The sequence below is a fragment of the Lichenostomus cassidix genome, chromosome 1 (assembly GCF_008360975.1).
Source record: "Lichenostomus cassidix isolate B80296 chromosome 1, HeHo_3.0, whole genome shotgun sequence".
NCBI classification, from domain to species: domain Eukaryota; kingdom Metazoa; phylum Chordata; class Aves; order Passeriformes; family Meliphagidae; genus Lichenostomus; species Lichenostomus cassidix.
In genome coordinates this window covers 110,313,550-110,337,635 of record NC_139479.1, presented here as the reverse complement: position 1 = coordinate 110,337,635, position 24,086 = coordinate 110,313,550, and the positions used below count along the sequence as shown (strand labels likewise).

Genomic DNA, 24,086 nt, shown 5'->3' with positions numbered 1-24,086 from the left:
GATGGGGGAGCTGTGACTGCCCCCTCCTTGGATCGCCCACCTCTCTCTCTGGGAAGTATGGTGCTTGTTGCTTATTGCAGCAGAGGTACCAGGGAAGTCCAGACTGCCTCTGGAAGGAATCGTGAGGGATTTAGGAGTGCACGACACGTCATTTCGCATAAAAGAGCTGATTTCAGTCACCCTCCCACGTATCAATGAAGTTGTGGAGCAAAACCCAGGGACATTCCCACGGCAGCAAAACACTGTGTGTGACTTTGCCCTCATGCCACTTCTCGTTTTGCAGTGGGGGTTCCCTGTCATCAGCTGTCTGTTCTCCACCTTGCTTTTTTTTTCCTTTTTCCACAACACAGGGGGCTTACTGGTTGGGGTGTGATCAGGCTACTGCCTCGTCCTAGGATGAGAACAAGTAAAGACGAAGGTTTGATCTCTCTCCATTAGGTGTTTGTGCATTTAGGACCTTCCAGGTCCTGCTGGGAGATTGTGGGTTTCCAATTCCCTGCACTGAATGGAACATTGTTGGTGGCTAGCCTGAGATTTTCAGAATACCCTAAAAACCACAAGCCCTATTTTCTTCTTCTCCTCCTCTTTTGGGTTTTTTTTTTTTTGTCCTTCCTTTCTCCATCATTTTTTCCTCTACCTCCTCATTTCTTTCATCACACCTCAGGACTGTGTCCATGCAGGAAGGGGAGACAAAGGACCCTTGCAGCTTTCAGTCACCTCTCATTTCTAATGGCTTTTTCCCACAGATAACCGCCTGCAGGTGAACCAGACCCACAAGAACATCACAGTGCTGGAGAACGAGTGGGTGACCCTGGAGTGCCTGGTGAGCAACCGGACCAGCCCCTCGTCCCAGCTGACGGTGGAGTGGTCCGTGTGGCGGCCGGGCCGCGCCGACAAGGAGGTGGTGGCGTGGCTGAGCCGGCAGAGCACCCTGCACTACGGGGAGCTGGGTGACCTGCGCAGCCGGCTGCACCTGGAGAGCCCTGCCCCGGGGCTCTTCCTGCTCTCCATCCAGAACTCCACCGTGCGGGACAGCGGGGCCTACGGCTGCCGCGTGGAGGAGTGGCTGCTCGACCCCGGGGACCGCTGGTACAAGCGGGCAGAGGACCTCTCCGGGCTCATCACCCTCACTGTCAAGCAGCCAGGTGAGCAGGATCTGGTGCCACACACCTTGAGCAGTGTTGTGCCCTCTTGGGCAAACAGGAGTCACCATCTGGCTGGCAGGGTCCAGGCAGAGGGTAGGGCCACAGGACAGATCGTGCTGATTCCTTTTTCCATGTCTTCTTGATGGCACTCCTGCTTTTCTGGAAAGAGTGTAGAGCAAGTTCTGCGAACACAACTAGATGGGCTTGGGATTTTGTCACTGCATCTGCAGTTTATTTTTTTTTTCAGCACGTTTGGGAGATTGACTAGCATAGGCTCCTGATTTTGCTCACATTTTGATTGGGAATAGGATGGAAGAAGCTACTTGTACTTCCCAGGTGTGTGCCCAAGGGGCAAGACCGTTTCATGAAGAGGGAAGCAGAGACACATTGTTGACTCTTCCTGAGCTTGCTGTTGTCCTGTACCCCCAGATCCCTTTCTGCAGGGCTGCTCTCCAGCCGTTCCTCTCCCAGTTCTACTTGTGCATGGTGTTAACTTTGACCTAGGTGTAAAATCCAGGCATTTCAACTTGTTAAATTTCATTCCATTAATCAAAGTCCAGAGCTCAAATCTATCTAGATCTCTTTGTAAGGCCTCTTGTCCCTCAGGAGAGTTGGCAGCACCTCCCACTTTGGTATTGTCAGCAGAGTTGCTAATGGTGCATACAGATCCTGCATACAGATCTTTGGTAAATATTTTGTACAGCACTGGCCCTAAAATTGAGCCCTGAGGAGCACCACTGGTGACCAGTTGCCAGCCAGAAGTAGCCCCATTCACTTGTAGCACTTTGAGCTCTGCCCTCCAGCCAGTTCTTCACACAGTGCATCTTGATCCTCCTCATCCCACAGTTGGAAGGATGCTGTGAGGGACAATATGAAAAGCCTCACTGAAATTTAGAAAAGGTGCATTCACTGCCTTCCTTTCTTCCACAGGGCAGGTGACCTTATCACACAAGGATGTTACATTATTTAATAATTTGTGAATCCATGTTGGCTGTGTCTGATGATTGCATTGTTCTTTAAATGCCTTCCAGTAGTACCTAGTGTAATCTTCTCCGTAATTTTTCCAGGAACTGAGGTTAGACTAACAAGTCTGTAGTTTCCTGGGTCTTCCCTCGTGCTCTTCTTGTAAATTGGAGTAATACTGGCTAGCTTCCAGCCAGCAGGCACCTCTCCAAACTGCCAGGGCCTTTGGATGGTGTTCCAGAGGGGTCCTACCATAACAGCTGCCTGCTCCATCAGTATGCTGGGAGCAATCCCATCAGGCTCCCTGGACTTGTGGACACTCAGCTGATACAGCTGATCTCTCACAATTTCAGAATCTGCAGATGGAAGGTTACTGTTCTGCACTCGTGGTCCTCTGACTCACAGGACTGTGCAGCCCAAGGTCTATCAGTATTATTAAAGACTGAGGCAAAAAAAGCATTGAATGCCTCTGCATTTTCTTCATCCCCATTAATCAGGTAACAATCTTCAACAAGTATCAGTCCAGCATTTTCTTTAGACATCTTGCTGTTAACAGCCTTTAAAAAGTGCTGACACAACACTGGCCAGTTTCAGCTCTAACTGAGCTTTGACCTTTTGTGTCTTCTCCCTGCATATATAAACCACAGTCCTGTAATCATCCTGCAGAGCCTGACCTTGCTTCCAGAGGTCATACAATTTCTTTCTCCTCTTGAGCTCCACAAGGAGTTGCTGCTCAGCCAGCCTTGCCTGATTTAGGACACAGTAGAGTTTGTGTTCCTATGCTTTCAAAAGGTGGTTTGTAAGACTGACCAGCACTGATGGACTCCTAAATACTCAAAAGCAGATTCCAAAACTTTCCTCTGCAAAGTTTTGTCTGTTTTAACAGTAGATAAGCTGCAAGGACAGTTAACCTTGAAAAAATACGAATTCCCTATGTTTTGAGGCATAATACTCAATATTAAATGTGTGTCTTAAAGGCTGTAGGTCAAATAACAGACAGTGCTCATTCACTGGTACTTTCCAACTTCTAAAGCAACCACTCTGCATGTTCTGCTGTGGTGCTTCATGCCTGCCCATTCCAGAAAGGTGTCAGCCTTGTAACTCTGCAGCGGAGCTGGTGAAGGAGTGAGGTTCTGGAAGGGTTTTAGTGGTCATTCCTGGCAGAGATTTGTGCTGTGGAGGAGGAGCATTCCCAGGGGACAGCAGAGCTCTTATCTGCCACGTCTTCGCTTGGGAAGTTTTGCTGGCCAAAGTGGCTTGAGCAGAGACACTTGCCCAGGCAATCCCTGTGCCCTGCTGGGTTGTAAGTAGAGCTCTCCATGCAGTGTGATAATTGCCAGGCCTGATGGAGGGGATAATGAAGGCAGGGAAAACCTCTGAGGCTCCTCTTGAATTGCGGAAGAATGTGGAGTGGGAAGAAGAGAGGGAGTTGGGAGTGCGCTAATTGAAGATAATTTTTTTTCTAAAAGTGCTTTGTTGTTGTTTGTTTTTGTTTCATAGCAGTCAGTACTTAACAAAATGACTAATCGTGCTTGTGACTCATGTCTCATTAGTGAGGATCTCCAGCCTCATCTGTTAGGGCTATAATCATCAGCAAGGGGGGAACCTCTCAGCACCTTCATCAGTTCTCTTTCTGCTTAATCTGCTGAAGGTGAAGGAGACTTTGTGTTAGCTTTTACAAGTCATTTCCTTCCTTTCCTCCTTTTTACCTCAGTAGTCCCCGAAATCTCAGGACTTAACTCATTCCTGTTTCTGCTCAGGAGTCCTCCTGCAGGGACACCCAGGGTCTGCACAAGGGAGGGCTTGCTCAGCTCTCCTTGCTGGAGGAGAAAGTGCCTCTCTCTTCAGTGAGCTATCGACTTGCCTTTCCTGCTCAGCTCCCACCTTGGAAAGGCCTTTTTAATCTTTAAATGAAAGCTTAGATCCAGACTGATTGGGATCCCTGGAGTATGTGCTCCCTGGCAAGAAGACTAAACCAAATGTTAATTGCTCTTGAAGTCAGCCTTTAATCAACTCATCGTGGGTTCTGGCCACTGTGTCTCAGTTAGGTAAAAGTATCTCTTTAGCCTTTCAGCAAGCACTAGAGGAAAAAACGAAGAGAGGGGAAGACTTTTGGAGCTTCTTTGCTGCATCAGTGTTGAGGCCATCTCCATGGAGGAACCTCTTACCTAAATAATTTTCCAAACCGCTGAAAAAAATCTTCTCTTTTGTCATAATGATTTTCAAGTCCTTTGAGCACTCTCAAAGAAATAAATAGCAGAGAGTGCAGTGTTCTTTGCAGCAGTAGCTGGGGAGGAGTAGATTGCTCCTCAGCACATGCACCAAACCTTTGTATCCTGGCACCTCTGGATGAGCTGCAGCAGTTTTCTCCTCTCATCCCTTAGTTAGGGTGAGAGTTGGCAGGGGTAGGGTGGTGCTTGCAGCCAGCTCCTGTTTGACCCTGTGCCAGATGGTGTGGGATGAGGATGCTGTGCCACAGGGGTATCTGTGAGTCTTGGCAGGCTGCATCAAGCTCTGGGTTTTGCTTGGATCGTGCCCAGCACCAGAGTCAGGACAGCTTGTGCTGAGGCAGGATGGTTATGATGAAACCATTTTGCTCAGCCCTCACCTCTCCCCTTTTGTCATCTCAGATCCCACCCTGCAGGTGGACACTGCCACCGCCAACCTCACGGTGCAGGAGAAGGAGTCCTTCCCACTGGACTGCAGCATCCTGTCCCGCTCCAGCCCAGAGTCCCACTTTGCAGTGACGTGGTACAACCTGCGGGCCAAAGAGGCGGCCGACCGCACGGAAGAGGGCGAGGAGGAGGATGAGGAGAGGGAAGCAGTGCTGAGTGTGGGCCCTGATGCCATCTTCAGCCCCGAGGCTGGCCGCTGGGAGGGCCGCCTGCGCTTCCAGAGGCTGTCGGCGCTGCTTTTCCGGCTGACGGTGCTGCAGGCGGGCGGTGCCGACACGGGCAACTACTCGTGCCGAGTGGAGGAGTGGCTGGCAGATCCCAACGGCGTCTGGTACCGGCTGGCCGAGGAGGAGTCGGGCATGGTCGCTGTGCATGTGCAGGATGCAGGTGAGAAGAGGTGACAGCTGTCCAGGGCATGGCCTGGCATCCCCTGCATCTCTGGTTCAACCAACACAAAAAGACCAAGGAGTGAATGGCACTGGGCCAAGTCTGTGGTGCTGGGACTTTTTCACTCAGCTCTGTGCTGAGGCTGCCCAGCCACAGCATTTACCACCTGGTGTGTCTCCAGTCATTGAGGCAGACATTGCCACTGCTGGGATTTAACACTTCCTTTTGGGAAACACCCTGGAAGTTGGATTAGCTCTGCACAAGGGTATAGGCTGTGGCACTCGCATCAACTTTTGAAGCCATTGGATGGTTTAGAGGCCCCTAAAAAAGCTGAGGTCATGAAGGTTTTATGGGCCCTTAAGGGATATAGAGATCCTGGGGTGCTGCTGCCTTTGTGTAGCACCACTGAGTGAATACAGGTTTTGCAAGGCTCCCTGCTTTTATAAGACTCTATAAAATCTACACCAGGGAGGACTCTATCATTCGTGAAACTTTTTGGGGGATAAAGCTGAAACAATGTCCTGTGATAACTTTCTTCTGTTACTCTGTTTTCTAACACTGGTATTTTTCCCAGAGCCCCAGCTCCTGCACTGACGTAGAGTAATGAGCATCTGGTTTTTTATGTTTCTGAGGAAGTTGGTATGCCCTGCATTACAGAGAAACCATGAAATGTGACCACCCTGTGTCTCTTTCCAGGTTCCACCCTGCAGTCTGTCATCTGCTCCAATGATGCCCTCTTCTACTTTGTGTTCTTCTACCCCTTCCCCATCTTCGGCATCTTGATCATCACCATCCTCCTGGTGCGGTTCAAGAGCCGAAACTCCAGCAAGAACTCGGAGGGCAAGAACGGGGTCCCCTTGCTGTGGATCAAAGAGCCTCACCTCAACTACTCTCCCACTTGCCTAGAGCCACCAGTCCTCAGCATCCACCCGGGAACCATAGACTAAAGAGGCAGAGACACTTGTAGGAACGCACAGAGGGAGAGAAGCAGAGACACACCGGGAAACCTAAGGAACACAGTGGGGTTTGTTGTTCTTGTTTCATTTGTTTCAGTGTCTCCGACACAGTGACTGAGCTCCGCCCAGCCAGCAGGAGCGGGAAGGTCCAAGGCTTCTTCCAGCACCTGTGGGAACATATCCCCTCACCCCAATGGACAGAGGCACTTGCTGTACATAGCGGATGTTCCTCTCGGACTATATTGACTCACATCAGTTGCTGTCTTTTGGGCTGTTACTTTTTTATCATTTCTTTTTTGGTCACTCAAAGAACTCCACACAGGGTGGAGTTTCTAGGGGTATTTAGTCCTTGGGCAATCTCTTTGGAAGTTAATGTGTATGTTTTCCAAAACTGACTGTTTTTCTGTCTCGGACTCAGTGCCACAATGAAGAAGGTCGTTTCCCAAGGTGCGCTGAGCTAGCTCCTCCCTCTTCCAAAACAGACAAAGCCAGGTCTGTCCCCAGAGGGGTTAACTGGGCTGTCTATCAGGAGGTCCATTTCAAAGACTGGTTGTAGCCTCAGCATCATCTTGCCTCCATCTTACTGTTTTTTCAGGAGGGAGCAGTTACCTTTTGGGAGTGTTCCCAGGTCTTGGAGAGACTGAATGTTGAGCGTGCTTGCGGTCAGGACAAAAGCAGTTTAGTTTTTCTCAAGGAGCTGAAGGGGGGAAAGGAAGGAGGACACCTGAAAGCCTTGACTACGTTGTAGCAAAGAGGCTCCTCCTGCAGTCTCACCAGTCATGCTCCTCCCTGGTGTCCATGCTGCCACCTCTGACAAGGCAGATCCTCTCTGTGCCCCAGTCATTTGGGGATGGGAGGCTTGATCCAGTCTCTGAAGGCTTCAACACGACCAAAGTAATGACTCTAGGAAGGAGGAAAGGAGAAGCTCCACGGGTCAGGTTCACAGTCCCTGGATGGTTCAAGCCAAGGAGCCCAGTAGCAAACATGCCACGTAATGGGGACGTGCAGTTAACCACCACATGTCACAAGTTTTCCTGTGGCTGCACTACTTCCTAGTGTGAGCCTGGACAGAGCAAGGAGTCTGCAGCACATCAGCACTCTGGGGACTTCCCTGTCCCCTTGGCCAAGAGAAATCTTCGCCCTGTGTGTGTGTATGTGCATCTGCCATTCGTTTCTGAGACTTAAGGAGGAGAATCCATTTCTCCATAAGCTCCCCCTCCTGGCAAAGTCACCTGTTGTTGTAAGAGTCGCTGTGGCAGGAAATGCTGTTCTTTCTGTGAAAGATATGGCTCTCATTAACCAAACCAGGGCTCTCACCACGTGGGGCACCTGGACTCCTGCCCCCACTTAATGCCAAGAACCCCTGCACTGTCCTGTGGAGGAAACCGCCTCCTCCCCCATACACGCCCTAAGCGTTACGTGTGGCGGAAGAAAATGTTTGCCAAAAATGGCCTTTTGTTGTCTTCCTTGATGTCTTCCTGGCAAATCCGGCCATTTCGTTTTTTTGCAGCATGGCTGAAGCCAACTGGGGGTGGATGGGCGCAGCCACAAGACCCCCTCTGCCTCATGTGTGAGAGGTGCCATACCCACAGCCGTTGTCCTCTCTGGGAGGGTCAGACTGCTCTTTGGGAGCAGAGGGGACCTCAGCAGATGCTCTGTAGCACTAAGTCAGTTAGACCCTGATGCCTTGACATTTCAGAGGTGGTGAAGCTTCAGGTGGGAGATCTGCACTGGGCAGCCTCGCTCCTGTCTGGGATACAACTCGTGGCTGCAGATTCTCCCATGCTAAGGCATTTGAAGTTGGCCACCTCTGCACTTCCACCAGAACAGCACTGGTTTCTTCTTCTGCTGGGAAGCGCCAGTTTCACTCATCCCTCTGTGAAGTCTGCCTCCTCGAGACGTAACTGCGTACTGGCCCCAGCATATGCATAAGATCACACTCCTATATCTGTATGTATCGCACACCCGCACACTTGTCTTCCCTTTCTGGCTAAGACGTCTGCAAAGAGAGGAGTGGGATGAGAAGTGAATGGAAATGAAGAATGGAGGTGCAAACAGCTGCAGCTGCAGCCAGTGGGTATTGTTTCCTGTACGTACTGCTCCCAGGCAGGAACCACGACTCACCTCAGCTTTAAGGAAGAAGAGAAAATGAAGTCAGTGGGAGCCGTTCTTTCCTGGGATAGCTCTGCTCTGCGCCTGAGCCACGCTCCTCCCCACCAACCTGTCTGCCCCAGAGCAGAGCTCTCCTGGAGGGCTGCCCCGTGGCCCTGTCCCCCTGGGTGGATAGGGTCCCTTCCCAGCCCTGTGGTTCCTGCAGAGCCCAGGGTTTCCTGGGAAGTGGCTCCCATGGTGGTCCTTGAATGTACCTTGCCGGTGACATTTCTCCATTGTTCTGGCAGTGTGTTGCCCAGTTTGAAACTTCTCTCAGTTTTTGTAAGGCAGACTCTTCCTGTAACAAGTTTTAACACAAAGCTTTTCAAACCACTCTCTCTGTGGTAACTTTCTGTAACGAACCCATGAAGAAAGAGAGAGACCTTGTCCATGCATGATGTGGAAATATGTTTGGGATTTTTTAAAAAAGAAAAAAAAAAAAAGAACAAAAACTTTGTAATATGTTGCACTAAAACATGTTTTATACAACACACCCAAGAGCTGTAGTAAACTGTGTTGAAATTGTGAATCCTATTGCTGCTGGTTTTTGTCAGGTTTGGGCTTTTTTTATGCCTTTATGTGCACTCCCTGCATAAAGGTGTGCTGAGGCCCTCTGGGGAAGCCTCTCCATCTCCCACTGCCCCTACTCCTTGATGCAATAGCTTCTCTCCTACCACTGGTAGCATATCTCCTCTCTCTTGCAGCTGGAGCTTGCAGACACATGGAAGCCTCTGATTTCATACCACTTCCATCCCATGTCATAACAGAATGTAACATTTAACAGAGGCCTGTCAGGTCTTTTAATTGAATGGGATACACTGTTTTTGCAATCGTTCTGAAAACAGTAAGTACTTGGCTGTGTCATAGTCTGGACTTGAAGAAAAATCTTATATTAATAGAATTATGCATAGAGAATGTTAAGCAAATTACCTTTAGTAACATTGATGAAAGCAGAATACAGTTCACTACAGAAGTTCATATAAAATGCAACCTGTTAATTCTCATTAGCCACTTTTACCTTAAGTAAGGATTTGGTCAGGAGTCTTGAAATCCCACAGTCAAGGGATTCATGGGACTTCATGGAAAAGAGAAGTATCATGATGCATTCCTGCCTCTATTGCAGACATGCTGTGGAATTGTGCAAAATGCCCTGCTCACACAGCTTTAAGGTTGGGTTGGGGGGGGTTCCACATTCATTTAAAACAAAAAATACCCTCTGATAAAATAACTGCATAAGAAAGCTCTGTTGTCCCCAAACACAATGCTCATGCCCCCAGCTCCCCTTGTTGGGGCAGAAGACTGGTTTGGGGCATCCTGAATGGGTTTTGCTGCCTGTCCTACTGCTGCAGCATGACTAGCAGGTCTGCAGTGGATGTTCCTGCTTCTCCTGAGGACCAGACGATGTGCAGCAACCCTGCAGTGCAAGAGGGACGTCTCAGGGGACCATTTGTGTGCTCCCATCAAACCACCAGCCCCAAACTGGTGCCGACATGGCCTCCCCACTGAAGCCAAGAACACAGAGAAAAGGTAGGCCTGGCTTGCACTCAGATTTAATCCAGGGGGTTTGCAAACCAAGCAAAAGAGCGTGGGACAGCCAGCGGGTAAGCGTGCCTGTGGGCTCCCTGCCATCTCCAGCCTAGCTAATGTGGTACAAATCCCTGGCTACCTTCTCCAGCCGGTCCTTGTACTCCAGGTGGGCATAGAGGGAGGGCGGAACCCCCCGGAAGCCGTAGATGACGCCCCACCAGCTGGCGGCGATGGCAGCAGTGGAGTCGCTGTCACCCCCGTGGAAGAAGGCGCGGTTGGCCAGCTCTGTCCAGGAGTCCCCAGCGCCCAGCAGGGCGTCGTAGGCGATCATGGGTGCGTCGTGCCCACTGCCACCCCCCCAGCCGCTGTAGCTGAGCGACGTGTAGAACGCGTCCCTCTCCTCCACGCCGTACTTGGGTGGGAATGTGGGCGATGAGACCCCATCCGAGATGCCTCTCTCCGCCAGGTATTTTCTCCACTGCTCTTCAAAGTAATGCCTGCCAAACGGGATGGGATGGAGAGGCTGTAAGGGTTGACCCAGGGCAGCAGCACACACCCGGAGCGAGGGCTCGGCAAAATGGCAGGCAGCCCCCATTTGTCAAAACTAGGGACATGATTTACAGTAAGAGGCACGAGGACGTTTCAGTGAGTTAATTTCCCGTCCCTCCAGCCACATGGGAGAAGGCAGCCCCACACCTGCAGGATTCAAAGGCTCAGAGTGAGAACTGAGTCATCCTCCCAAATTCAGAGCAGCTCTATCTCTACGTGTCCCCCTGCACACAGAGCTGCAGAGAATATGCAGTCAGATTTGGTTATAACTTTCAGACCTTAGCCCTAACCTGGTGCTGTTCCCCAGCCCTGCTTCTCATCTTTCCTAAGGTCACAGTTGGTTGAGATGATGAGTCTACCTACTTCATACTTGATCTAAAAAACTGTTACAACTACAGGACCCAAACAACCTTCGATTTTTTCCCCCCAAGTTAGAGGTACTCTGAATTGATTCGATCCTGTGGCAGGTGTGTGCTGCTCTAGGAGTTTAACGTAATGTGATTACTGAAACTTAATTATGAGCAGAGCTCGCCCTGTCGTGCGTCGGCTTTAAGAAATGGTGCAGGGAGTGCAGCTCACCATTGCTCCATGTTCTCCTTCACGAAGAAGCCAGACTTCTCCACGTAGGCTTTTGCCCGTGGCAGCACCTCCATCAGCCCCTTCCCCCAGGCCGGGGGGGGAACGCTGTTCACTGCGTAAGCTGTGAAGAGGGCTGAGGCCAGGGCGCCCAGGTAGCCAGTGGGGTGGTGGTGGGTCATGCGGCCGCTCTCGATGCTGACTTCAATCAGGGTGTCCAGCTGAGAGGGGTGGTAGAAGCGCAGCCCGATGCACATGGCGCGCATGGCGGCACCGCAGCCTCCTGCCCGCGGGCTGAATGGGATCTTCCAGCCCTCCGGCTGCTCCGGAGCCAGCTTCTGCGTGCCTTCCATAGAGGTGGTGCCTGCAGACAGGAGCCACAAAGCCCAAGAGAAAAAGAAACAGAAACATCAGCAGGAGATAGCTTGGGAACTGGGGGAAGACAGGCAGGGCAGTGAGGAAGAAAGCATTGCTCTGCATAAGGGAGTTGAGCTTCCTTTTAAAAAAATCAGTTGTCTGCTCACATACATATCCTGCCTTAAACTGCTGGAGCATCCTGCATCCTCCCCAGCAGATCTGATAATCTCCCTTTGTAAAAATAATTAAAAAGTCTAGGGGGTAGGAAACACTTCCCTTCTGATTTATTGAAGTTGTTTATATTTACATTTCATTTAATAACATCTATAAAACATATATACTAACAGATATGTACACATTTCTCTAGATCCCTCTCTCTCTGTAAACAGGTTTGTAGGATCCCTGACACAAGGCAAGTCTAGGTAACTCTGCTTTTTCAATTGTTTAGCCTTTTTACAGGACCTTTTAAGGGCAGGGACCCCATAAACTCATCAGGAATATTTCCCATTGCCTCACTGATAGAAGATGTATTGATAGAAGATGTTTTCCAGCTCTTCCTTGCTGCAGTTCAAGATTGTCAGAAAGCCTTGAGTGTAGCACCTCCTTCACCTCAATACTGCATAACTGGTTTTACTGTACTCCTCTTCCATAAGCTGAAAAACAACTGTACTAGATGAGACCAAAGGTTTGTCCAGCCCACTAGTTCATCTCCAAACACTGCCACTAACAGGTAACTACAGAAAGATTATAAAAAATGAGGCAAGCCACCTCCATCTCTTTTGTATTTCTGCTATTTACTTTTTAAAGAAATTACTCTGCTTCTTCTGGTGCTGTTTCTTCAGAAATTCACTTGTTAGTCCAACACATTTTAGGACAAAGTTGTCTGAAAGACACATACAAATTTCAGAGCCCAGCCAGCTTCCCCAGCCAAGACAGTGAAACACATTTTCAGAGCAAAGCCCAAATGCTTCTGTGTGAAGAAGAAATGGGTTTGGAACATTAAATTACCTTTTATTCTCTTCTACCTTGCCTTTTTCTCCTAGTCTTCTCTTCTGGCCCAATCTGAAATACTTTTTTTCTAGAAGGAAGGTAAATCAAGGCAGGCTTCAAGCAGCTTCTTTTAAGTTTTACTGTGTCTGACAATGGCAAAAGAGGACTCAACAGACTAACCCCAGTGTGCCCAGTCCTGTCCTCTCTCTGGCACACAGGGTAACAGCAGCAGCTGGCATGCTCACACCCCCAAAACTAGACTGTTGCTCCTACACTTAGTTCCCTCACTGGATCAGGTTGTTGATGTACTTAGAGGTGTTTTGTTACATTGAAAGTCAAACTAAATAGAATAAAGTAGCAAGGAAGAAACGTGATCAAGAAACTTCACCTCTTTTGATGCAACTCAGTTACCATGATCTGGGACCTTGCTAATCACAGCCAGTCCTGCACAAAGTTCTCTGCAGAGCTCTTGGCTTCTGCACTTTTCATGTACATGTTTGGCAGTAGGATTTGGTTTATGGCAGCCTGTTTTACCTGCATTTACAGCCCCCTTGTAACTGAAATATCTCCAAATCCATGCACAGCTTTAAAACTGGCTTCTGGATGTGTGCTAAAAATAACTAACAGCTGGCCACTGTCAGGAATAATGTCACGTGCTGGTCCAAGTGTCTTTAGCTCTACTGGGACCTGTCACCACCAACCTCTCACTGAAGTGCCTACTGGACTTCATAATTGTTGGGGGACTTCGGTATAATTTCTAACCTTATGATGATTTACAGGAAATTGAAGCATTTTTCTAAAAATCTCACCATACCAAGCATTGTACTTATTACCTGCAGCAAGACATTAAAATGAACCTGTCAAACAAAGCCACATTTTTAAAAGGTCATGCTCACTACTCTATTTGTATATTCTGGTAAAAGAGAACTTCTTCCAGGAAGACAAGGGGGAGGGGAAAGAGCACAGTGACTAAGGTAGCTTAAAATCAAAATCTTCATAACAAAAGCAAAGATTACTGTTGCTGAAACTTCGAGAAAAACATTTCTTCAGGACATGTCTGGGCAGGTTGAGACCACACACCTCAGTCTTTGATAAAAAGTGAGATTATTCTTCCATTAGTTGTAGTTAAAAGAAAAAGGAAGATGACAAGGCTTTAAATGTAAAGAAAGACTGGCTATTTTGCAATACAATTTGCTTGCAACTTTAAGCCTGTGCATATTATTTTAGGAGATGGCTACAGGTAACCTGCAAGTGGAAAAAATAGTGTAAAACAAACCAGTGTACAGCTAAGACTCCTTTGATTTATGAAGTATTACAAGTATTATCCTCATGCTTTTAAACAGTTAAAATATTAAAACATTTGAAAGCCAGTTTAGGAAGACTAACCTGGAACCACATCAGGACTTTTTTTAAAAAACAGGTTTTAAAAAATATGCTGTAGGAGTTTTTGAATTAGGAAATTGTTTTGGAAATCTTTCACATCCTGGTTAGGAATCCTTTTACTAACAATAGGAAACTGAAAGTAACCTGAGAATGGTACTGGTCTAAGGAAAGGAGAAATACATGGAAAAAGCAGTGTGTGAATTAAGGCACCATGAAAAAATTTCAAGAACAGCTGGACCCTGTTTTAGGCTTCTGGAATAGGCTTCTATTCCACTTACCTAAACTCTTCATGAGCACAGACAGTAAGAGCTGTTTGGGATTGATAAGTACATATATAAAAAGGTGGATTAAAGAAACCACACAGTGGTAAATAATTCCAAAGGGAGGGGACTTGGACCAAAAGACAGTTTTGAAGCAGAAGGTTTCCTGGAGAGGCCCTGTAGTTGTACCATGAAAAAAAAGATGTCTATACTTGTGTTGCTTAATTCATTGGTTTTGTAATCTGCAAGGAACAATAAATTTGGGGCTGTGGCACATCACAATTAGCAATAATGGATTTAGGGATTACCCTGTCATTGAATTACAACAATGAGTTCTCTCCTGGGGCTGCATCCCTGCGGGACCCTGCTGTGGCTGTCCTATGACTCAGAACCGTTGTGGGAATCCCTTTGTTACTGCATGTTTGGGTTTTCAGGTCTGCACTCCCTCATGTGACCCCTCAGTGTGACTTTCCCCCACTGTTCTAAGAAAATCCCTTCTGTGTTGGGTGACAAGTTCCAACAGCAACTTTCCATTCTCAGCCTTCAGGGCTGCAATTCCCTGGTGAGTACTTACTTAGGCCAGATCAGCTCCACCATGAGTTATATTCCCAGTTAAAATCAGTTTATTCTGCCAAAAGAAGTTATTGACGTTACTTTTATCATTAGGAGTTATCAATATGGCATGGAAACTCCAGACTGCTGACAGCTTTTCAGGATATGGATTAGGTATTCCCTTTGGTAGTCAGTGGGCATTAAACTGCCAGAGGTCAGGATTTAAGCTCTCAGAGCTGAATGCCCTTCCTGTGGCTGCAGCAGGAGCAATCCAGAAAGCTGTTTGCAGGATCATTTCCAACAGGCTTCCAATCTTTTCCACATTACTTTCCCCACTTCCCCCAAAATTTTATGATGTTAAATTATCGTTGGAGGCACTAAACAATGTTTATTTCTTTTTTTTAAACTAGATAATCTGACCTTTCCTTGTCACTCTTCTTAGTGTCCATAGCAAATTTGCTTTCAAATTCTTCACATCCAAATGGGAATTTCTTTTGGGCATATTGCAGCTCAGTCACAGAAGGTATGCAGGAGGTGTCCTGTTATCCTTAGATATTAAATAATAACATCTAAATTTTAGGTTCTTCTCCTTTCCATCTTAGGTGTTAGTCACCAAGCTTAGACAGTGAAAATACCTTCTGGGTGCTAACTCACTGCCAGGTATGGTTAGTCCACCTTGGCTGGTGGAATTAAATGATGCTGCTTCACTAAAACTGCAGTGAATCTCCTGGAAGTATAATCTGCCAACTTCTGCTATCCTGACAAGCATCATTACCCCTTTCTAAATATTTTATTAATTAGGCCACTCCGACAACTGGGACTGTGAGTGCTAAAGAAGACTGATAATTTAGTTCTTTACACAAGGGTAGGAGGCCACTGTGGAAAGGTAAGCAGAATAAATTCCTGCTCAAGTTTCCAATCTGGTTTATTTTGGAAATGCACAGCTGTAACACACTATGCTCAGTGGCAAGATTTGGCCTTTCCATGTTTAATGTCAAGCCAGAATACTCGACATATTCTGACCACTCCAAATAAGCACGTCTAAGTGCACATACAATTTCAATGTATAAACTTCGCACAGGAGTGCTGAATTTAAGTTTTTCCTGGATACTTCACACTTCCTGCACTAGTCAAATCAGCCAGCCTGAGCAGCTCCAATTTTAAGTGTAATCCAAGCACCCAGAAGAACCTGGGCCATGAGCACAGAGACAGATGGAATCCTCAGGGAAGAGTTGGGTCAAGGTGAACTAGGAACTACAGAGATATGTTGCACTACAGAGATATGTAGCCTATCGAGGTGCCCTTCTAAATACTGCCAGGCCCACTGCCTGTGATACAAACTTGCCACCGCCGTGTCTACGCGGAGAAAAGAGAGATGATGCAAGTACAGCGTTCAGAAAAGATTGTGGCCTGACTGTCCTATCACAGAAAGCAGACATGCACATGCAGAGCTAGCCAGAAGCAGACTTTGGGTTTAATAAACGTAATTATTCCAAGCAAGAACCTTTGTGCCTTTAAATGTATTTTACATGTAATTTGTTGCATTTATGATGAGAAGTTCTGTATTCTTTGTTTAAATGTGTTTCTTTAACACAACATCTCAGGGTGTGCATTATACTGGTTGAATGTGCATTTTTTATCCACTGAATGTAAGACTCCCAAGTGCAAAAACCATCACCCTTCACGAGCTCAAGGCTAGGCCTCAAATGCACCAGTAAGAATGTTTTGTAAATGTGGGAAAAACAGTATCTTTGTCATCTAGTTCAGAGAAGCCCAAACCACTTCATCTTGCCTTATTCTGTTCTCTTTTAGCTCATCCTGAAACAGGTACTGAGCATGGAACATTTTTGCCTTTACATGGAGTTAATGCTGTGAACAGCAAAAAGCAGAGCTAGAGCCATGCCCAGCTCCAAGCTGCAGGAGTGACATGAGCCACAGCACAGCTCTGCTCAGACAGTATGATGGAGGGTTTACCTGGAGCTCTGCCCTCCATGTCATTCATGCACTCCTTGTAGTTCTTTGCAAGCAGAGAGTAGAGATGTGGTAACCTTGGGTTTTTCCCAGCAGCTACCAGGGCTTCGGCCGTGGCCAAGTGCATCACGGTATCATCGCTGACTTTCCAGCCCTGCGTGCTGAAGTTGCCCAGGCCTCCCATCTCTTCCAGCTCCTCGTGGATGACTCGGCCACTCAGCTGGAACTCCCATCTCCCGTTGTTGTAGCCCAGCGTGTCACCAACTGCGCTCAGCACTATGGATGCCACGTAGTTTTCCACCTCCTTAGGACACATTTTTCGTCCCACGACTACTTCAATGTAGAAAAGGCTATAGAAAAGAAAAAAAGAGACAGAGAATTAAATCTTTCCCAGTTCATTACGGGCCTGTACTGCTAAGCTGCAGCAGGCTGGACACCCTGCCTAGCACCCCAGTCTCACTCAGAGGATTTATTTCTTCACAGCACATGGACCCTGTGCACACACCATAGGTAAGTGTGGCAGCTCCTGGGCAGCCCAGCGCCGGGCCAGGGGCAGCTGGAGATGTCCTGCTGGGATGCTGGCAGCAGCCCAGGACAACCCTGCGTGTTGTACCTGGCTCAAACACCAAAAACCAAGATATGTGGAACCATGTGCAAGATGTGTGAGCACAACCATGTTCTCCACCTTTATGAGTGCATGAGCAAGCTCAGATCAGCGCCCAGCAGCGTTTGTACGCTGGGGTAAGGCGAAGCAGACCCTCATGGGTACAAAAGTAAGGGATATGGGGTAAGGCTCGGCTGAGCTCCTCAGCTTCGGCAGGGCCAGGCCATGGGGTGACACCCGGCCCTGCCCCTCGGGCCGCAGCAACAGCGGTGCCCTCGCAGGCAGCGCTCCCAGCCCACGGGTATTTCAGCCATGAAACACCACCCACGCCCTCCCCAAACCCCTCCCGAGCTCAGGATTTGCTTATCCCCTCGCTCGGGAGCAGCGCAAGGGGCGCAGGCCGCTGCGGCGGGCCCTGCCGCTCCGGGGTACTTACACAGCGAGCCCCCCGATGGCGGCCAGCCCGGCCAGCACGGCCGCCACTTCGAGCAGCCTCCGCCAGGGGCTGTGCCTGCCCGGAACCCGCGGGAAGCCGCCCCGAGCCATGGGGCGCCGCTCGCCTTCCGCAGCCCTCGGCCCGGCGTGCCCAACCCCGCCCGGGCCGCTCGCCCCGGCCCTGGCCCCGGCCCTGGCCCTGGCCCTGCCCTCCGCGGCTCCCCGGGCCGCTGTCACGGGGCACGGCTCGTTCTTGGCCTCCCGGGCCGGTGTCCTCGGGCTCGGCCCGCCCTTGGCAGCACCCCCGGGCCGGCCTTGGCAGCCCCCGGGCGCGGCAGGCTCGTCCCGGCGCAGGCGGAGGCTCGGCGCGGCTTTCATTCGCGGGTTGCCCTCAGCAGCGCCGGGGAGCGCTCGGAATCGAAACTGACACACGGGAAACGAAGGCGACGCGTGGAAACGAACAAAAACCAAACAAACAAACAAACAAACATGTAATGAAAGGCGCTTTCAGCATTTCCCTTGCGTGAGCAGCCCCCTCCCTCCTGCTGGCTGAGCAGGGTCCCACTCAGTGTCTGCGGAGACAGAAATAGGGAGGGATTTCCTCGGCCTTGGTTTATGTTTCCCCTCCTTGCTGCAGCCTGAGCAGAGCCTCCAGCCTTTACCGAGTTTGCCCCTGTGCCTGCCCCCTTATGGAGCTATTTTATTGCCATTGAAACTGCGGGAGAAACAGAAACTCTCCAGCAAGATCTTTTCAGTGTTAGAGAATGATGGCATTACTTTGTTCTGGCCACGATGTGCAATGGAAATTATTTCGTCCACACATGCCCAGCTTGTGTAGTGAAAATCATTCTGTCACACATGGTTCTTTACTAGACTTTTCACCTATTTTTACACAAAAAAAAAACCCCAAAGAAATTAATGTTCATTGATCTTAAATTGCACAATTCTTAGTATTTTATCTCCTATTGGTTGTTGATCCCTTCACCTTCGATGCTAATTAGGTACTTACTTGGTTCTCTTTTCAATCTTTTCTTAGACCAGGTGTCTCCAGCTGCACCAATTTTTGTTAATGTTCATTTATCTCCCCTGTGTTTTCTGGCTACTCCCAACCTGCAGATAATAAGCTCATCAGTCCTCACCCAACCTCAGTGAATATTCTTTTGAAGAGAAACTTTGATTCACCACGCCCTGGGCAAAGGTGAACAAACCCCTGACTAAAGTTACACTAAAAAAAAAATGTAAAAGTTGTATCACTTCCAACAGAATCATCAAGGTTGGAAGAGTCCTTTAAGATTATCAAGTCCAATAATCCACCCGGCACTATCACTTCAACCCCTAAACCACTGAATTATCATCCAGCACCACATCCAAACACCTCTTAGACACCTCCAGGGGTGGTGTGACTCCACCACCACCCTGGGCAACCTATTCCAATACTTGACCATCCTAACAGTGAAAAAATTTTTCTAATACCTACTCTGAATCTGCCCTATCTCAGATTAAGGCTGTTTCCTGTAGGCATGGTAGAAGAGACTGCAGAACAGGTAGTTATAGAGACAGTTGAGGTCACTCCTGAGACTCCTCTAGATAACCTGCTTCAGTATTTAGGGACAACCCAGTATGGCCCAGATCAGCTCCCTGGTGACCCCAACCCCTCCCAAAACAGGGCTGATATTTGCTATGTCCAGCAGTGCTGCTTTGCATAATGTCCTGAGGCGCCTGGTGATCCCATTCCCTTGCTTTATCCTTTATTTTTATTTTTGGTAGTGGTTAGGCAGCTGAATGAGTCTAGTCAATGGATGAGGAAGGGATAGGAGCACGACACAGGAGCAAAAAACAGGACTCAGCATGGCTGGGATTGCATTTTGTGGAAGGTGAATCTTTTCACCAACCTGCACACCAGGTCTCCAGAGCCCTCATTCACCCCAGAAGGTACCAGCACCTCTCTTACATGGAGAGAAAATGAAAATCCCCCCCCTTGATGCCTATGGGAGAAAGCAGTGGTAGTTTTTGAGCTGCAGCCCTGGGGAATTTCAGGGCAATCACAAATGTAGCGCTGGGTCAGAGCAGAGTCCCTGGGGAATTTGGGGGCAAGTCAGATTAGGGGGCTGGAGCGGAGCCCTGGGGGAATTCAGGTGGCTGAGGGCACAGGGCTGCATGGCAACATCAGCCCTGGTGGCCTCAGTGGTTCATCATGCCATGCCCATTCCTAGATCTACTCCTCCCCTGCGCCCTGCTGCAAATGGTGGAGTTTGAGAAACATTTAACAAAGGAAATAGTAACAGAAAAGGAAGTGGGAAAAGAAGCTGACGATGTTCCAACACTGCTAGCAGTGCCTCCTGACCTTTTCTGCTTCTCTGCTTCATTTTGTTTTCTCTAGAACAGCTCTGAATTTACCCAGGTTGGTGCAGTGTTCAAAAGCAAAGCGGGGTTTTTTGCTCCTAAGGTTTGGGCCTTTGTGAGAGGGAAAACCCCCTCCCATTTTTGTCTTGCAGTCTGTGAGGAATGGCTTCTGCTCCAGCCTGAAGGGCAGAGGAGCGGAGAGGAAAGTCACAGGGCTCCTCAAACAGAGAAGGAAGAGGGGAGAACATCTCTACATTGGCAAAAAATTGCCTGTGGCACTGAGCTATTTGGTTCTCATAATTGTTTCCAGTTTCCTGAATTCTCAGCTTCCTAGAAAATTAAACCAAGTTGTGCAATGCAGTTAAGTGACATCCGACTGATGTCAGAGGAAAGTGTTGAGGGCTCCTTGCAGGTGATGAGCCTGCAAACCAAGGCTGGGGAGGGCAGCAGTCTTCAAGCTCAAATGCATGCATTGATCCCAAAGGGATCTCCCTGTGTTAGCCCCATGGGATGCCCATGAGTGGGGGAGAAGAGCATTCTCCATCAGGGAGCACCTCCACCTCCAAGATGTTGCAGGAAAGCATTGCCCTGGCTCAGACCGTGGTGTGGGGAGGTGGGAACAATTCTCCCCCTTTGCAAGGATGGCCTTGTGATGCTGAGCACTGCAAAGAGTTAAAGACTCACCATGTTGCACCATCCTGGGGCTTTTGTTGTATCTTTTATTAATGAAAATTTAGGCTTCCAATGGCCAAGATATGCCTTCTGAAAAGTACCATGTGGGAGCAGCTGCCCCTGCCATATGTTGGATGCTGTGGTTACCACTCACTTAGAATTTTCCTTCACGTTCATCTGGAAAAAAAGGGAAATTCTTTCTGACTAAAAAAATATGCCTTTCTAGATGAGCACAGGTCTGAGGGCTCCTATTTGAGGAGACTTTGCAGGGTGGCACTGCAGCACTGGAGCTACAAACTGGATTAGACCCTGTAGGACATTTCCTCAGAACTACATGAGGCCTTCGGGCCAGGAATTGGAAAAAAAAGGTGAACATTACAAATGCATGGTGCATTTAAACACAGCAGTGTCCCTGTTCTAGATCCTACAGCTGTCCCCAAAGCGGGACTGGAAACATCCATCTGGAATTCTCATTTTTCACCTCCCCTATTCATCTTCTCTTTGCCTCCCCAAACTTTCCACAGGATCCTCTGGGGTCCTAAAAAAGTGTTTCTTTTGGACCAGGGCCAAACTCTTACCAGTCCCTCATTCTTTTAATAACACCTTTTTCTCTGTAACAACAGTAGGCTTTTTCTTTCCATTTTTCTTTTGAGTGGGGAATATTTCTGGACTTACCCCAGTTCTCATTCCCCAGGTGCATGCCTGTCACTGGCCAGTAAATAACAATACTCTGTAACAGGGGCATTCAAAGAAGGGGCAGCAAGTGCCACAGGAGGTCTTCTGGGGACCCATCAGGATATCTGTGGTGAGCCTGGGCAGAGTCCTCTCCATGCTGTCCTGGGTAGCACAGCTGAAACAGGTGGTTGGAGCCCTGGCTGCAAGCACAGCTGTGCCTGGGCAATGCCAGTTGTATATTCTTTTGACTCTTTGGGATAATGTGGGGAATCATGAGAGAGGTTTTGGAGTGCTTGGCTGAAGCAGGTTCTGGACTTGGCAGCAGAAGAGGTGCCTCTGGACAACTGGGATTCAGGGAATACTGGCTTCTTAGTGAAGGAGCTAGAGTTCATTGCAGAAATAGCTGCCTGGTTCTCTCCAGGTTTGTTTTCCTCCACAAACTGTCCAAAAGCAGGCCTGACTCACTCTCTGGGGCAAAAGCAAAATGATGGAACATCAGTGTGGTTTGTTCATTGTGGAACATGCCACTCTCCTCAGCATGCTTCCAAAAGCCATCTTTAACACAGATTTAAAAAGAAAAATTAAGAAAATGAAACAGAGTCTAACTGTTTCAAATAACCATAATTCTGCAGGGTAGAAGATAAACAGGATAATTGCTTTACCACGGAGAGAGGCACAGCAATGCTGGCTTGGGACAGCCAGCAAGGTCAGGGACACCGGGGACATCGCCTGGGCTGTCCACATCTATAAAATGGAACTGCAAACTCATCTTTCCTGCCCCTTCATCGGGTTTATAACTGACCTGTTGGTAAATGGGAAAGTGTGAGGACAGGGACCTCCCCATCAGACTCCAAATCCTGCTCTCAAGGTTGGGAACATTAGTCAAGCAATCTTGTGGAGCTGGTACTTGGCTCCAGCGGTGGATCTGAGGCTCCAGGGCTGACAGGCTGGTTGCTCCTTGCTGTGAATCAAGTGACATTTTCATTTTGGATTGTGTGCTGGCACTGTGTTCCCCACTTGCATGTGGCAGTGTCTGAGGGCCTACATTACTGTCCCTCAGGTGCTTTCTTTCCAGGAGCTGCTGGCAGTTGTGTCCTCATCCTTTCTGAGAGTATCAGGGTGGAGAGGAGCCCATCAGAGGTGTGTCATGCCTACAAGTAAAGGCCCATCAAGCCTGCCTTACAACCCCTCTCAACTCACCCTACAGCACCAGCAGGCTAAACTTGGAGGTCCTTGGTGTTTGCCAATGAAAATAAGCCCTAATGGGATGCGGTGCTCAGTGGTGGGAGGGGAGAAGGTTTCATCATGCTGTAGGTTTTGAAACACTGATGCTCCTCCTGCGTTGTGCAAGCAGCGATGTTTGAAGCATTAAATGTGCTTTCTGCTTTGAGAGCAGGTTTCTTCTTTGTGTGGGAAAAGAGACACTCTGGGAAACATAATTGCAGTCCACAGTGTAGAAAAGATGTGCCAGGTGTGAGGTAAATGAAGAACAGCTGCAGGAGAGCGAGCTCAGTCTTTGGGGACAGAAAGCACAGCCCTGCAATCCCAGCCATAGCTCTGCTGAGGCTCCTGGTTTTGCAGGGATAGAAATAATTTAAAAATAAGAATGATAAAGGAGCTAGGCTGGGAAGTAGGGGCTTTTCTCTCTTCTGCCAGCAAGTTGCAAGTGTGTTCAAGATGTCTAAGGAAATCATGGGTTGTGTACAGGCACAAGAGCTAAGCTTGAGGGAGGGAGAGTTGGAGGCACTAGTTGAGGCCTGGGAAAGCAGATGGATGGGAATGGCGCTCAGAATTCCTATTAGCTTATTGGGGATGGCTTACAGTGCCAGGACCTGCCAGGCTGAAGGATGACTTTGCTCAGCTTGAATGACTTCAACTGACCGTAGGCGAAATTGTAGGTATGATAGGTTAGGAAAAGCCCTGTATGGCTTTGAGTTCCTTGATTGGGTGTTTGTATTCCACCACAGGAATTTCTTTGATGCTGGGTTGTGACCATGGCCTTCTCTCCTGTCTTCCTCTTGTGGCTATTTCTTCACCAGTTCTCTCTGTAACACTGCTGTTCTTGGGAATGACTCCTGCTTCTGAACATGTATCAAAAGAACAAAGAGGCATGAGAATTCATGAGAAAGGGCTTAGGAACAGCAAAAAACTCAACATTTGAAAAGTTACTTCTGCATTTGATTCTTCATGAATTGAATTTCAGAGAATTGGGAAGTGCTGGTTTGTGACGGAAGAGGAACATGTGAGCAACCTCACTGAATGCTCTATTTCATCCACTGGTCTGACAAGGCTTAAAAATATCTGCCTATGTTTCCTTTCTCTATTTACGTACTTTACATGATGCAATTCAATGGTGACATTGTTTTGATGCATGGAAAAGTCCTTCTGGAAGGAGGAGCAAGGACACTGACAGTGGCATCCGCTCTTCCAGCTTCCTGTGCACGTGCCCAAACTCACGGGGCAATGAAGGCTTTAGAGGAGGCCACCAAAACACTGCTGTGCTGTGGTCAGTGCCCTGCTGTGGTCCCAAGGTGAGCCTGGTCCAGCAGAAAGGACAGGCAAGCTCTTGACAGCAATCATGAGGCAAAGGTAGCTGCTAACTGCGAAACCTCTCATTCTTAAAACTGAGACGGCACTTGGGGTCTGGGAGGAGATGGTCTGTCACTGATCTGCTAGGTATGTGACTGCACAAAGCTGCAGGACAGTGTAAGAGAATCTGGTTTGGGAAAAAAACCAAGCACATTTGATGTGGTGTCAGACCACATGTTGTTGAAAGTTAAGAAAATAACTCCAGGAGACAGACAGAGGCACAGGAATAAGGATGCTGCCCTTATTGCTGTGATTGATCCGTACCTCTCCGATGACAGTGGCTCTGCGCCGCCTCTGAGCAGTCACTTCTGCTTGGAGCAGAGGAG

At 48.5% G+C, this 24,086-nt stretch overlaps 2 protein-coding genes across 9 annotated transcripts in view; one reads left to right on the top strand and one right to left on the bottom strand.

Moving 5' to 3' along the window:
• IGSF3 (immunoglobulin superfamily member 3) overlaps positions 1 to 8,806 on the top strand; it is a 171,064-nt gene extending 162,258 nt beyond the window's left edge. For 7 of the 8 annotated variants that reach the window (XM_085076058.1, XM_085076068.1, XM_085076076.1 and 4 more), the window contains 3 exons: positions 747 to 1,145; positions 4,739 to 5,170; positions 5,867 to 8,806. In XM_085076058.1, coding sequence (XP_084932184.1) covers positions 747 to 1,145; positions 4,739 to 5,170; positions 5,867 to 6,117 — 1,082 coding nt within the window. In that variant the 3' untranslated portion in view covers positions 6,118 to 8,806. The remainder of the gene's footprint in view (positions 1 to 746; positions 1,146 to 4,738; positions 5,171 to 5,866) is intronic. The other variant, XM_085076099.1, reaches the window with a different exon arrangement.
• A 1,005-nt stretch (positions 8,807 to 9,811) lies between these two features.
• Positions 9,812 to 17,926, bottom strand: ADPRH (ADP-ribosylarginine hydrolase). The gene is made up of 4 exons (XM_085076121.1): positions 17,483 to 17,926; positions 16,446 to 16,792; positions 10,933 to 11,293; positions 9,812 to 10,301 (listed from the first exon to the last, which is right to left on the bottom strand). Exons 1-4 carry the CDS (start codon positions 17,857 to 17,859, stop codon positions 9,914 to 9,916), a joined length of 1,473 nt encoding a protein of 490 aa, XP_084932247.1. The 5' UTR covers positions 17,860 to 17,926; the 3' UTR covers positions 9,812 to 9,913.
• Between the last annotated feature and the right edge of the window lie 6,160 nt (positions 17,927 to 24,086).

Coding starts and splice junctions, on each gene's coding strand:
- ADPRH (XM_085076121.1), bottom strand. CDS start 17,859: ATGAAAGCCGCGCCGAGCCTCCGCCTGCGCCGGGACGAGCCTGCCGCG. Junction 11,294..16,445: donor CATGGAGGGCAGAGCTCCAG/GTAAACCCTCCA, acceptor TCCTGTCTGCAG/GCACCACCTCTATGGAAGGC. Junction 10,302..10,932: donor AAGGAGAACATGGAGCAATG/GTGAGCTGCACT, acceptor CCCGTTTGGCAG/GCATTACTTTGAAGAGCAGT.